At 51.9% G+C, this 13,215-nt stretch overlaps 1 protein-coding gene across 1 annotated transcript in view; it reads right to left on the reverse strand.

Moving 5' to 3' along the window:
* SNRNP200 (small nuclear ribonucleoprotein U5 subunit 200) overlaps nt 1-13,215 on the reverse strand; it is a 29,878-nt gene that overhangs the window by 711 nt on the left and 15,952 nt on the right. Inside the window, exons 19-43 of the mRNA XM_044261664.1 lie at nt 13,009-13,140; nt 12,650-12,838; nt 12,088-12,285; nt 11,520-11,672; nt 11,326-11,406; nt 11,042-11,125; nt 10,311-10,417; nt 9,951-10,069; nt 9,511-9,665; nt 9,206-9,395; nt 8,819-8,992; nt 7,742-7,902; nt 7,215-7,442; nt 6,686-6,877; nt 6,398-6,576; nt 6,061-6,212; nt 5,118-5,226; nt 4,208-4,316; nt 3,513-3,702; nt 3,252-3,416; nt 2,928-3,049; nt 2,366-2,509; nt 2,089-2,265; nt 1,616-1,776; nt 1,420-1,501 (exon numbers count right to left, since the gene is read on the reverse strand). Of these exons, the coding sequence (XP_044117599.1) occupies nt 1,420-1,501; nt 1,616-1,776; nt 2,089-2,265; nt 2,366-2,509; nt 2,928-3,049; nt 3,252-3,416; nt 3,513-3,702; nt 4,208-4,316; nt 5,118-5,226; nt 6,061-6,212; nt 6,398-6,576; nt 6,686-6,877; nt 7,215-7,442; nt 7,742-7,902; nt 8,819-8,992; nt 9,206-9,395; nt 9,511-9,665; nt 9,951-10,069; nt 10,311-10,417; nt 11,042-11,125; nt 11,326-11,406; nt 11,520-11,672; nt 12,088-12,285; nt 12,650-12,838; nt 13,009-13,140 (3,753 nt within the window). The remainder of the gene's footprint in view (nt 1-1,419; nt 1,502-1,615; nt 1,777-2,088; nt 2,266-2,365; nt 2,510-2,927; nt 3,050-3,251; nt 3,417-3,512; nt 3,703-4,207; nt 4,317-5,117; nt 5,227-6,060; nt 6,213-6,397; nt 6,577-6,685; nt 6,878-7,214; nt 7,443-7,741; nt 7,903-8,818; nt 8,993-9,205; nt 9,396-9,510; nt 9,666-9,950; nt 10,070-10,310; nt 10,418-11,041; nt 11,126-11,325; nt 11,407-11,519; nt 11,673-12,087; nt 12,286-12,649; nt 12,839-13,008; nt 13,141-13,215) is intronic.

Genomic DNA, 13,215 nt, shown 5'->3' on the forward strand with positions numbered 1-13,215 from the left:
GGGCCATGAGACCACGAGAATGGTTATAAAAGTAGGAAAACAAAAACCAGATAGAAAGCTTTCTAAAAATTTCCTCCTGGAGGCGCCTGGGCGGCTCCGTCAGTTAGGTGGCCAACTCTGAATTGCAGCTCCAGTCATGATCTCAGGGTCCTGGGGTCATGATCTAAGGATCCTGGGATTGAGACCATCCGTTGCATGATCCTGGGGTCCTGGGATCAAACCCCACACTGGCCACCCTGCTCAGCAGGGGGTCTGCTGCTCCCTCTCCCTTTGTACCTCCCCCTCACTCGTGCTCATGCTCTCTCAAAATAATAAAATCTTTTTTAAAAAAATAAAATACATAAATCTTTTAAAATGAAATAAAATTTCCCCCTAAAAGACAATTTGGTACAATTAAGATTTCAAAGCTGTCAAAAAGGTCACTCAAATGAACTCTGTTTTTAAGTAGATGAACTCACTGTTGGTTCTGGCTCATTTCCTTATTTCAAAATACCTTCTCCTGACATTCAATACTTGCCAATGAATCCAAGATTCCACTATCAGAGATCTAGTCTTTGAGGCCTGGCAGTGGAGTTCCTCCGAGACCCTTTTAGGTTCAAAGCACTTACGTCAGGTAAGTGAAACACGCAGAGGCAGAGATGAGGTGGCCTGTGGACAGGACCCAGAGCAGGCCATCCTTGTCAGAAAGCCCAAGTATTCTGGTTCAAAGAGCTCCTTCCCCAAAGCCTATTAAACCACTAGTTTACAAAATGAAACATTACATTGTATCTGGTTTCTGCTTTCAGTCTTCAATTATTTTCTCAAATTAAGGGATCAGATTTTCTTTCTGGTGGTAAAGAACGAAGTAACCAGATGCAGAGTGAAATGGCAGTGAGAGAGAAGAAATACCAACTAGAAAAGCCCTGATGTCTTTAACAATGACCAGTCACCTGAACTGTCTTCAAGCAAAAAACAACAAAACCACCCATGGCCCCATTCTCGGCCTGGGGGCTCGTCATTACCCTAAATTGCCCTCCCCTTACAACTTACCACTGAACTCTGAACACTAGCTAAATAAAGGTCAAGGCCTCTGGAAGAAACTGCATACTGCTACTCAAAAATGAGAGTCCATGGGGCGCTTGGGTGGCTTAGATGGTTGGGTGTCTGCCTTCTACTCAGGCTGTGACCTCTGGGTCCTGGGATTGAGCCCCACGTCAGGCTCCTGACTCAGCAGGGACGTCTGCTTTTCCCTCTACTTCTCACCCCTATTCATGCTCTCTCTTACTCTCTCGAATGAATAAAAATCTTTTTTTTTTTAAAGGGAGTTCATTTGAGGCTCTTTTTGACAGTTTTAAAATCTTAGTTATAACAAACTTTCAGGAGAAAATTTTAGGAAGCTTTCTATCTGGTTTTTACTCCTGTCCAGCTATCAGGACCCACCTGTGGAAAAAGAGGCGCGATCACGGGGCCCGTGACTTCCTCCTCACGCTCCAATTGCACCAGCACCACCACTGGCCCGCCACTGTGGGGAAGAGCAGGGCCGCTCATCAGTGCCGCGGCAGGGGGGTCGGGGTGCGCCACCACGCCGAGCCCAGCAGGGACCCCGGGGTAGGGCACGTGGCTGGACCGGACTTACCTGCGGATGCTGTCCTTCTCCACCACCTCATAAGAAAGCTCAATGTTCGGGTAGCGGTTGCAGAAGCGGGCCACGTCCGCGATCTGGCTGTCTGAGAGCTGAAGCAGCGCGTTGCGTTCTTCATCTTCCATCTCCATGATGTCAAAAACGCTCTCCACTCCCTGCAGCGGGGATCCGGAGGTCAAGGAAGGAGAACACATACTAACAGCAAAGGAAACTTGGCTCCAGACAGCTGCTAGTTTTACTTCCTGTGCTATCAGATCATCTAAAGATATAGCTTAAGAAAAAACACAGCCTACAACTGCACAGCCATCACACTCTCTAGTATCTTAGTATGCAACACCCTCAGAAAAACTCGGAGAAACTCCAACCACCCCCTACCGTGACTCACCACCCACAAGCCCTTCAACTGCCCCCACCTCCCAGGCCACCTGGATCAGCCATGCAACGGTCCAGGTCCAGACCCGGCTCACCTTGTCTGTGCAACGTTTAATATGCTCTGAGGTGAAGTGTGGCAGCTGTTTCAGGTAGGAGTCCTTGGACCACATGGCCTGGGTGACCATCTGGGCCAGCTCCATAGCTGCCAGGGCAGGGCTGAGCCACCCATTGCTGGAAAGGACATCCACACAGGCCTGGATGAGCCGGATTGCCTAAATGGGGAGAGGAGCGGAGAAGACAGGCTTGGAATGGCTCCTTCGCAGGCCAGCCTGGGCCCCTCCACTCCATACCCGTACCTGCACCCACCCCTACCTTGCTGAGGATCTCCTCTGTATCCGACTGCAGCTCGGCACTCAGCTGCATGCGGGACAGGTGAGCTTGCAGGAGCAGGTTGGTCTTAACGTGCGGGTCATTGAACTTCGGGTTATTCAGCTTGTGGGGGACCTTCTGAGCCAACTGGAAGGTGAAGAAAAACAGCTAGTGATGAACACATGACCCTGCCCAAGGACAGCTCTCTTGCCCAATGTACCACCTGCCCAAGCTCACAACCCTTCAATAACAGAGAAGTGTGGGGGCGCCTGGGTGGCTCAGTGGGTTAAGCCTCTGCCTTTGGCTCAGGTCTCATCTCAGGGTCCTGGGATCGAGCCCTGCAACGGGCTCTCTGCTCAGCACGGAGCCTGCTTCCCACCCAACCACCTCTCTGCCTGCTTGTGATCTGTCAAATAAATAAATAAAATCTTTAAAAACAAAACAGAGAAATGTGGGTAATGGACATGTTGGGGTTTTCTGGTGGTGACAAGGACACCATGTACCCTGGGCACAGAGGCCAAGTGTCTATTCCAAAGACATTGTCCTGAATCCAAGATGTCCTTACCTGCCGCAGGAGGTTATCTTCATGGTGCCGGATAGGAATGTTCTCATACTCTGCCGCATTGGAGATGATCTCAATAAGCCCTCGCACCTTGGTTTTGGCATTCAGGGACATGCTGAAGAGCTCTGACAGCCAAGGATGTAGAGAAAGGGGAGGAGTCAGAAAAAGAGGCTACCCTACCCCTGGCACTACCCTATAATCCATCCCTCCAACGAGCACACAGGGCACTCGAAGGCCCAGGCTTGCTCATCCCAGTGAGCTACAGGCCCCTGCAAGGGACTTCTTTGCCTCGGACTCCATGGACAGCAGCCCCTGCCAGCCCCTCACCAATGGTGGTATAGTTGATGTAATAGTAAGCAGCGATCATGCCCAGGTTCAGGGGTGCCACATCCATCTCGTCCTCAATGCTGATACACTTGGACTGCTCAAGGTCACTCAGGGTCTGCTCCACAAGCTCGGACAAGTGGTCAGACAGGTGACGATGGGAGATGCCTGTGAAGGTGAGAGAAGCAGGGAGTCACCAGGAGATGGCCAGCAAAGGCTGCGAGAAGCACAAAAGGACACTGTGCCTCCCCCGAGTCCACGGACCCTGCAGGTTGTAGTAATTGGGGTTCTGGGTCATGCGGCGGTATAGAAAGGTCCAGGTCAGGTAGTCCACGGCGTCCTGCTTGTTCTCTATGGTCTTGGTGACAATCTCGGCATTGAAGTGGTCATGCATACAGTGGTCCAGGTGCGACTCCACTGGTAATGGTTCATATAAGAACTTTTTGAAGAAATCCTGTGGATTAGAAAAGGAAAGATAGTAATAAAGTGTCAATGACAACAAGGTCACAAAGGAGAGCCAAGGGCAAATCGACAGGGAATAGCCTTTGTGTGACAGACACAGCTAATTCAACAATGGAAGAAATCACTGCACCGACAGGGTGAACTGGGTCTGCACCTGGCACGTCGGGCGTGCACGCGGAATGGTGGGTGTGGGCGCCTATTCCCACCCGCATCCCTGGTTAGTCTTAAAATGGGAACAGGGATCAAGCGAGTCATGCAGGCCTAATAGTACACGAAGAACCAGCCAAAAAGTAAAGACCTCAACACGTGGAGTCAACAGCAGCAGCAAAAACAAGGGCTACAAGATTCCATGTGGCTGAGAGGCTTACTACAAAAGCAATGTGGAAAATAAAAGAAACAGAAGTTGACAGGAAAGAATGTAAATGAGGAAAGACACCTATTCAAGAACCTACTCTGAGGCCCAGGATCTCACGAGGCTGCCCGAGGCCGGGACTGACCTTTTTGGAGCCCTGGCACATGATAACACAGCGCCCCTCGTCATCCTGCAAAGGGCGGTTGGCGTGCCCCACCATCTGAAGCACGTCGTAGATAGGGTAATCCACATACCTGGCAAGAGGAGAGAGGAAAGGCGACAAAGGTATGTCAACACGGAGACCACACGCAGGGGACTCTGGCTCCCTCGACGTCAAAGAATAAGTGCGACAGTAGCAAATTACAACTAATCCCTGTGGTTAGGATGACCTGTGCTAAGTAAGGTCCTAGTGTCACTTGTTTGTCTCTTGGTCACTACTGTTTTCCAGTGTGAGAGTTCGGACTTTGATGTTCAGGGTCCCTGAACCAAAGCTACAAACCCAGCAATTGCCAAAAGCGAGTAATAAATCCCTCATAAAGGATCCCTAATACAGGATCAAATATTAAGTCAAGCTTTCAAACAGCTGCATGCCATGAGTTAGTATGTGACCTGACTAAAATCTAAACCGACAAGGAATTTTAGACATTAAGATAAACCATAAACAACATTCACTTCAGGGAAAAAAAAAAATCTACATTTTGAGAAAAAAGTATTAAGAATTAAATCATTCAAACTTCTTCTAAGGAAAACCAAACCTCTGCCTTCTTGTAACCACAAAGGCGTGTGACTGGAACCATGTCGCTTTCCCAGTCTATAAAACAGATTACCTAGTCTCTAGCTCGAACTCCGTTTCTCCAACTTGCTGAAATACAACAGATGCACAATAGAACCAAAAGTGAGCATAGGCCCTGGGACTAAAAACTCTGGGACGCCTGGCTACGGGGGAATCTCTGCTTTTATCTTCCTAACCCATTTCCTTCCTAAGCCCTGGATCTGTAGCTATTATGTTCCCTTCAGGAGGAAGGTTCCCATTAACAGAGCACGGCGAGACTCACGCGTGGATCTTGCCATTGTAGTACTGGGTGTCCATGATGATCACCAGGTGGGCGGCCACATTCATGCCCCAGCAGAGACTCCGAGAAGCTACCACCACCTGGATGGCCCCTGAGGCAGAGGGGAGAAGACGCCTGAGTGCAGGGCTCCCTGGGGGGCTTCGTCTCCTGCGCAGGTAGGGGCTTCTCCTGTGCTCTGTTTCAGAACTCACAGCAAAGCTGGCTGGGAAGGAGCCCTAATAATAACTAAGGGCTGACACAATCCTCCAAGAGGTGGCCCATGCTGCTATTGCCTAGCTCAGAAGACCAGCCTACAGGAAACGGGGTCATCCTGGAACAGAATCCCAAACCCAGGGAAAGCGAGGCCTAGCCATCTGCCTGACACACTGGCCTTGCTGACTGGAAAGGGTTAACGCCACCTCAGTCATGGGCTGGCTTTGTACGTGGCAGGATGAAGAACCAGAGAGTGCCACTGACTGTGGCAGGAGCATCTCCACTGCAGCTCCACCGAAGAGTGTCAGAGTGAGAACGCTCTGCGTGACAGGCCACAAGTTAGCAAGGGACAGCAGCACCCAAACCACACCAGAGGAGACTCATGTTCTAGCATTTACTACACCGCTAAGGTCTAACAGCCTTGGTGAGTGTGGTATCCATGGAAAACCAGGTCTACTGGTCAAAGGTCCTATTCTAGAAAACCCGGTTCTTAAGTAATACCACCTTTTGTGCCTGCCTGTTTTCTCATCTAGCATGCAGGCACGATATTCTACCCATATCACAAGGCCCCTGAGACAATCGAATGAGATAATAGATAAAAGAATCAGAAAGTATTTTGAAGGTGATTAGCGTGCTCGAAGTATCACCCGCATCGAAAAGGTGGGTGTGATACATCGAAAAGCCTGTGATACACCCTTAGCACCTCCCTCTGGGCCACAAGACTTTTTCTCACCTGAGCTGAAAAGCTGTTCCACCAGGCGTCGCTCCATGGGGCTGAGGCCCTCGTGCAGGTAGCCCACCCCATTTAACAGTGTTTCCTTGAGCGTGCTGTCACTTAGCTTCTCCAGGTATGGGATCAGATCCTTCTCAGTGCAGTGCAAGAACCTAGGGGGCATGGGCACGGATTCAGCTCCGAGCGCCTCCAGTCCCTGGCAAGACCCTTCCAGCTGTGCTGCTGGCCAGCCCGTAGTCTGACGGGGGCTAACCGCCACCCTCATCAACAGAGTGCCCTTTGGGGTGAGCCCACCACAGTGGCCCAACTCCCCCCACTCCATCCCACCCCACCCCACCTCTGCCGCTGGATATCTGCGGCACACGTGGTGAGGATGTCGATGGCAGTGAGACGGGTCTGCTTTCGGGACGGAACAAAAACAATGACCGGCTTCTTGGGAGAGTGCTTGGTGATGGCATGGTACACGGGCTTGGCCATGGACAGCAGGCGAGTTTGTGTGTGGCTGATGTTGAAGCCCTGGAGACCGAAAGAAACAGAGAGAAGTCGGAGCCGGTCCTCTTGACTCGAGGTCACGGAGGAGTGGGGAGAGCAGGGAGGGCAGGGAGGCGGGGAGGGCAGACCCTACCTGGATGTGCAGCTCCAAGGGCACCGGGCGCACATTCGGGTGGAAGTTGAAAGTAGAGGTGGCGCTGCACCCCAGCCAGTGGGCCACGTCCTTAGCATTCGAGAGCGAGGAGCTAAGTGCCACAATGCGAATGGGCCGCTCAATCTGGGAGGAGATGTAGCGCATCCGGGAGCAGATCACTTCTAAGACAGGCTGGGACACAGAGAGGGAGTCACTACAGGCCCAGGCACCCTGTCCCCAGCCTTTCCGTATAGCGCAACCACCATGAAATGATCGCCTATCTCCTCCTTCTAATCTGGATGGCTCCTACCTTTGGTTCCACTTCCTCTGTGGCACCCAATCTCCACTAAGCAATGCTATTTTCCCAGAGTACTACCAAAAAAGTCCCACACTGTCCCTCTGGAATGAAGTGACAAGCAGAATCTTCTTAGTAGAAGCACCTAGTCTCTTGCCTCAGACCCAAAGTCCCAATGCCAAGGCCACTCAGCCCATCACAACCACTCTCCTGTGCTTTAAGGTCAAGCCGTACCCCATTCTCGCCCCCGATAAGGTGGACTTCATCCACCACAAAGAGGTTGATGTTCTGGACGTTCTTGCGCTGCTTCCACCGCCGGGAGAGTATGTCCCACTTCTCTGGGGTGCTGATGATGATGTTGCCCTTGCCCAAAAGCTTCAGGTCTGTGCTAGTCTCCCCTGTCAGGAGCACCACCTTCTTGTTGAGCCTGTCCTGGAATTTCTCATACCAGTCCATGTAAACCTGGCATGCAAGGAAAGGAAGGGCCGAAAACATCAGGCCAGGCGTTGTTTCATTTTTTAACGAGAAAAGCCCTAGAAGCCAAACAGACTTGATCTGTGCATCTCAAATTACTTTATAAGCCCACATCAACCTTGAAGGGATGGCAGTGTCTTCATTCGGTACACACACCGAGGACATTGACAAAAGAGAGCAGAGTCTTGCCACAACTGACCCTGCAAATTTCAAGGAATTCTGATCTGGGCTCAGAGGAAAGCAGCTTCCAGGCAAGCGCACCGGGGACACACCACCACACCACGCACCTGCTCCGCCAGAGCCTCCATGGGCGTGATGTAGACACAGCGCCCCTCCGAGTTCTGCAGCAGCATCCGCAGGATGGCAAACTCTGCACAGATGGTCTTCCCGCTGCCCGTGGGGGCCCCCACAAACACGTTATCGTCACTGTTGTACACGGTGTTGAACACTGGAGGCCAGCAGAGCAGCGGGGAGAACATGGGAGAAGAGGAGATACTCAGACCGCTCCTCGGAACAGAGGCCACCAGAAGAAACTCAGCCAGCCAGCCCGCCCTCAGGTGCCACCATGAAGGGGCTGCCATCGGAGCCTCTACCTGCAGTCAGCCTACTACATCTCCCCCCATCCTTCCCCTCACACGCAGGTAGCACGGGAAGAGCACGGACCAAGAGTCTGGGCAGCATGGAGATTTGCAGGATGGCAGAACCCTGTGCTTGTCTGCCAGTCCTCTCAGGGCCCAGGACGCAGAACAGAAAGGAACTGGCTGCTTTTCTCTGCCCCTCCAACACTCTCCTCTGGTCCCTGGAAACAGTCTACTAAAGAACAAGGCAAAGTCTACATCCCAGCATTAAGGCTGGTTAAAGTCCAAGTTCTGTTTATCAGGTGGTTCAGCGGAGGGGCCTCTCCCTGCCGAGTTTCCTCATCTGCACAACAGGTACAAACAGTATTGTCACCGACAGAAAATCCCTCATGGGATCGGTAGGAGGCAGGGAGAAGAAAACACCCACATGTGCTCAGCCAAAAGGACTTAGAAAACGGCACGCTCTGTGACCATGGCTGTTGTCAAAAACAATGAGGGGAAGGAGGCTTCCGTCAATGCTGCACACATGGACCCAGCTGCCTGAGAAACAACAGTGCACCACAGGAGGCCTTGTTCTACAGACTCTCCCCAGTGACACATGCAGAAAAGCAAAGGAAATCTAGCTGTGACCAAGGACTGAGAAGGGAAAAAGCCCCGGGGTGCTCCCATGGTTGGCTCTGCTCCATCTCCCTGAGCACCCTCCCGCCCTTCCTGCCAAAGAACAGTCTCTAGGGGACCTTAAAAGGCTCCCAAAGGAAAAGACCTCCTGGGGATGGAAACGCCTACCTTGGGTCTGGATGGGGTTGAAGAAAGGAAATTTATCCTGGTAGAGGCTCTCGAAGGCGCTGTTTCTCAGGGCAGATACAGGCAAGGGCTGCAGGTCTAGAAGCTCGGTTGGAGGTGGGTACTTCTCTGGTAGGATCAGGTGCCGGAAGGAGACAGGCAGCTGCGTCTCACAAGCTGCCACGACAGAAACAGGATGGGTCACAGGCAGTCCTCCCTTTACTAATGGCCCCTCGGAGCCACTCTATGCACACTGGAAACCCCAAGGCAACAGCTAGTCAGCAGCTAGCATCGCTCTGACCCCAGAGTCCAGTCCAACAGAAAGGGCAGACAATCTCACAATTCCCCCAGGAGAGCTGCCCCCACGGGAACATGCAGACACACACTCACAGAGCCAGCGGTCAGACACCACTCGGATGAAGTACTGAGGGGGCAGCGGTTCAAAGACAGGCACGAAGAACGTGATGAGGTGCTCGTCCTGGGCATACTTGGCCTTGAGCAGAAAATACTCATGGTGGAGTATCACCTCACTGTCCACATCCTCCACCAGAATCCAGAAGGCCTCTGACGACCCATGAACCTGCCAACGCAAGCACAGGTGAGAGAATGTGAGCCCGCGTGGACTCCCGGCTCTAGGCCAGCTCTTCTCGGGAGCGTCTCGTCTGCAAGAAGGCCCTCCCCGGGCAAGAACGCACCTTCTCGTCCCACTGGAAATCGGGCGTGATGGTCAGCTCCACTTTCAGTGTGGAGCGTGTGATAGGCTGCAGGTGCACCGACAACTCCAACTTGGGGAAGAGGTGGACGTACTTGTGGATGGTCTTCCCCATCTTTGGCATGCGGATGAGCTCCCCTAGAAGGACAGGAACTTATGGGGGCTGCAGCCTGCCACGCGGGAGCTGCAAACTGGGCCCTGAGGGCGAGGGGCACATTCCACTCTGGGGTGCAGACTCCTCCCCCCACTCTCGGTGCAGCCCAGAGGATTCGAAGGCCCAAGACCAAGAGCTGGCCTTGTTACTTCAGTGGGTGGTGGGAAGTGAACGCAGGACAACAGGGCACCAGGCCTTGGAATTGGGAAGGAAGAAGGAGCAGAAAGATGTTGGAGCTATAAAGACAAAGAGGAGAGCTTCCCACACACCTATCTCATTATGATTCAGGTCATAGAGACGCTCAAAGGGGAAGTTTTTCTTCTCGATCTTCTTCACTACTTCCTCAGGGAGTTTCCGGAACTGGCGCAGAGGACACATGGACTGCCACCTGGCCAGGAAGGAAGGCATTCAGAACTGCACCGGCAACGACACCTGAAAGCCATCACTGCCCGCCCCTTTTCCTCTAACCAGGCTCCACCCAAGGAGGCTTCCCTTTCTAACTTCTACCCAGTGCAAGTCCCACTTCACTAGTGAAGGCTGGAGAGAGTGCACTCCCAGGCTTCCCCACCACCCCTTAGCCCGGGGACCTTCACTTGCAGTGACCAGCTCCCAACCCCCCGGCCCCTCACATGCGCTTATCGATCATCTTGCAGAGGTTCAGGGTCTTGTCCGTAAGCTGCGCCCAACCGCGGTTCAGGACAATTTCAAAGATGGCGCGCATCAACCGGCCGGCCGACTGGGGAAAGAGAAAGCACTCCCTCTGGTAAGTCCCCACTCTCCCCAGCCCTAATGAAGCCACCTGACACTTCATTACCTCAAGCTCTGACGCACTTAGGCACGCCACTCAGAAACAAAGTCCTCTCGTAATGACTGTTCCCCTTTCGTACAGTAGATGCTTACTGAACATAAAATAGAAAAATGCAGCTCAAGCTCACCGTACCTCTTAATCTAATGCTCACTGCATGATTTTAAAGCTTCAGATCACTTAGCGCTTAGGGATCTAGCAAGAGCTAGTGACTTAACCTTAGAAATAAAGACAAAACATAGCTAAGAGTCTTTTGCCGTTTCTGGATTTGTATCTGAGCCCAGTGGCCATAGTGTGAAATCATCCTCTGGAAGAAGCAGACACCATGTCTGTGGCTCTCCCCAGCACTCTGATCTCTTAAGGCCCTACCTCTCTGCATGCCCAAGGTCAGTGAAACAGAGTAGCCATAACAGACACACATCAACCAACGAGCCAACTAGGGTAAAACCTGGCCTCCTTTCCCCCTCACTAGAGTCAGGCCACCTTTCTCCAAGACGCACACTACCAGGGGCTGGAGCTGTTCGGGTCTCTTCTGGCAGCACCCTCTGCTCTCACCTGTGTAACATACACCATGTCCGCCATCAGTGCAAAGCCCTCCAACTTTAGCTGTGAGATGAAGGCTTGGAGCAGCACGTTGATCTGGAAAAAAGCAAGATTGGCCAGAGGGTGGCCAGTCATTGACTAGCCCGGTCCAAGAAAGCAAATCACGTTTCTATTCTGGAGTACATGCCAGGTTAAGATCTTGCTTCAGAAGCATGAAATAATCATTATTCCACATAAAAAGAACATGTAGAAGAATGCAAAAACTGGGAGAAACTCAAATCAGGAGGTGGGCCCACCTTCGCACTGGGCTCCTCGATGCTCTCCTTCACAGGGATGGGCACCCTCTCCAGCAATTTTTGCAACTCCAGCTTCTCCTCCTGCCAAAAGAAGGAAACAAGTCGTGGAAAAGCCAGGTGACCACAGAGAGAACCCATCCAGCAGCTCGGCAGTGAGTACCAACCACCGGTCCCAACATGCTGTGGGGACTCACCTCTCTCACAGTGATGTTCTTGAACTCTGAGGACAAGGAGAAAACTCTGAAAAGCTCAATCTCACTCAGGGTGGGCTTCAGCAGCTGGTTGTAGGTCTGCACGGTATCATTGGTGATGTAATAGTGGCTGGCTATGCGGCCCAGTTCTGTCACCTATGAAGGAGGAACACTCAATCCAACAGCGATCACTGACAAGTGGCAACCTTTCATGGTGGACAGTGGGTGCCCCAGGTGCCCACTGGATGAATTCCCAGCAACACAAGAGCCCGGCACACACGAGGAAAGATGGTACAGTACACTGACCGATGGTGAGCTGATGCCCATACAGAATAGACAGCTGAATTAGCTACCTTGACACCAAGTGACAGAAAGGAGGCACCAGCAGATTCTCATATACCATTTTGGAAGTTCCCAGATTCAAAAGTCACGGTCTAATCCCACCTGTTTTTCTACTGTTCCAAGCAATGGGCAATTAGGCAGCATCCAAATCAAGAACGAATGTGAGAAACTGTCCCCTGGGGCAACTGCTTTTACTGAGACTTTTGCCTCCATCCCTCAGCACACTCACCTGGAAGTTGCCTGTCTTCTTGTCATACTTGACCAGATTGTTCTTATCCAGCATCAAGGCAGCAGTATGAACCAAATCCAGTCGGCGCTGGTCCAGCAGGGGATCCCCCTTGAGGTCATCGTGAGAGATGCCATAGAGGGTTGGGGATCGGAGCATCCGGATATACAAGTAGGCATAGCCCAGCCAGTTCACCGCATCCTAAAAGGAGAGACAGCTCGTGGATCTTAGCGTAGAGAACTGATGTCCAAATGAAATGTTCCCGCAGATCACTTGCAAATTAATTCCCAACTACAAAAATGTGTATTATGTCATCTTCTGAAAGTTTTTAACATCCCATTACTAAAGAGACAGAGAATGCTTTCTGAGATCTCGGTAACAAGGGGAACTGCCGGCCACAGACTTGACAAGCTTCTGAGAGACTGCTTCCATCAAAGACGTGGGGCTCAGGGCTGGAGGACCCTGGGCGCTGGTGGCCCCAAGTGTCACAACGGAGACCATCCCACCCTTGGTACCGATTTCTCCTGAGAAAGCAAGAAGCACCAAAAGCAGAGCCCTTCTCTACCTTGGCATTCTGGACGTTCCCCAGCACGATTTCGGCATTAAGCATGTCAGGCAACTTTGAAACCATCTGGCTCTCAATAGGAAGCTGCTGATTGAGTAGGGACAAGTAGTACTGTAGCTCCCCATGAGATGTGATGAGTATGCCTTCGCCCTTGGTGTCATACTGGGGTCTTCCAGCACGTCCCAGCATCTAGGTCAGAAACCAAACCGAGAAGGCTGTGACCACAGAGCTTATGGATCTGTTCCCAGGCTTCTACCTTACAGACGCCCACCTTCCTCCATCTGCCGCCTTTTTGGCCTCCTTGCATTTTATACACGGTAAACTTTTTCCAGTTGAAAATAACCTCAAAGACTCTATACCTGCAGAATGTCCAGTGCCCCTAGTTCTGTCCAGCGCCCCTTCTCTGGACTGTACACCTGGGTGCCTTTGATGATGACTGTATGTGCGGGGAGATTCACACCCCAAGCCAGCGTTGCTGTGGAAACTAAGACCTACAGAAGCAAGGCAAGGTAATAAGGAAAATAGATGTTACCACCAGAGGGTCAGTATCCCCAAGACCTCCAGGA

Source organism: Neovison vison, chromosome 8 (genome assembly GCF_020171115.1).
Source record: "Neovison vison isolate M4711 chromosome 8, ASM_NN_V1, whole genome shotgun sequence".
In the NCBI taxonomy this organism is placed as follows: domain Eukaryota; kingdom Metazoa; phylum Chordata; class Mammalia; order Carnivora; family Mustelidae; genus Neogale; species Neogale vison.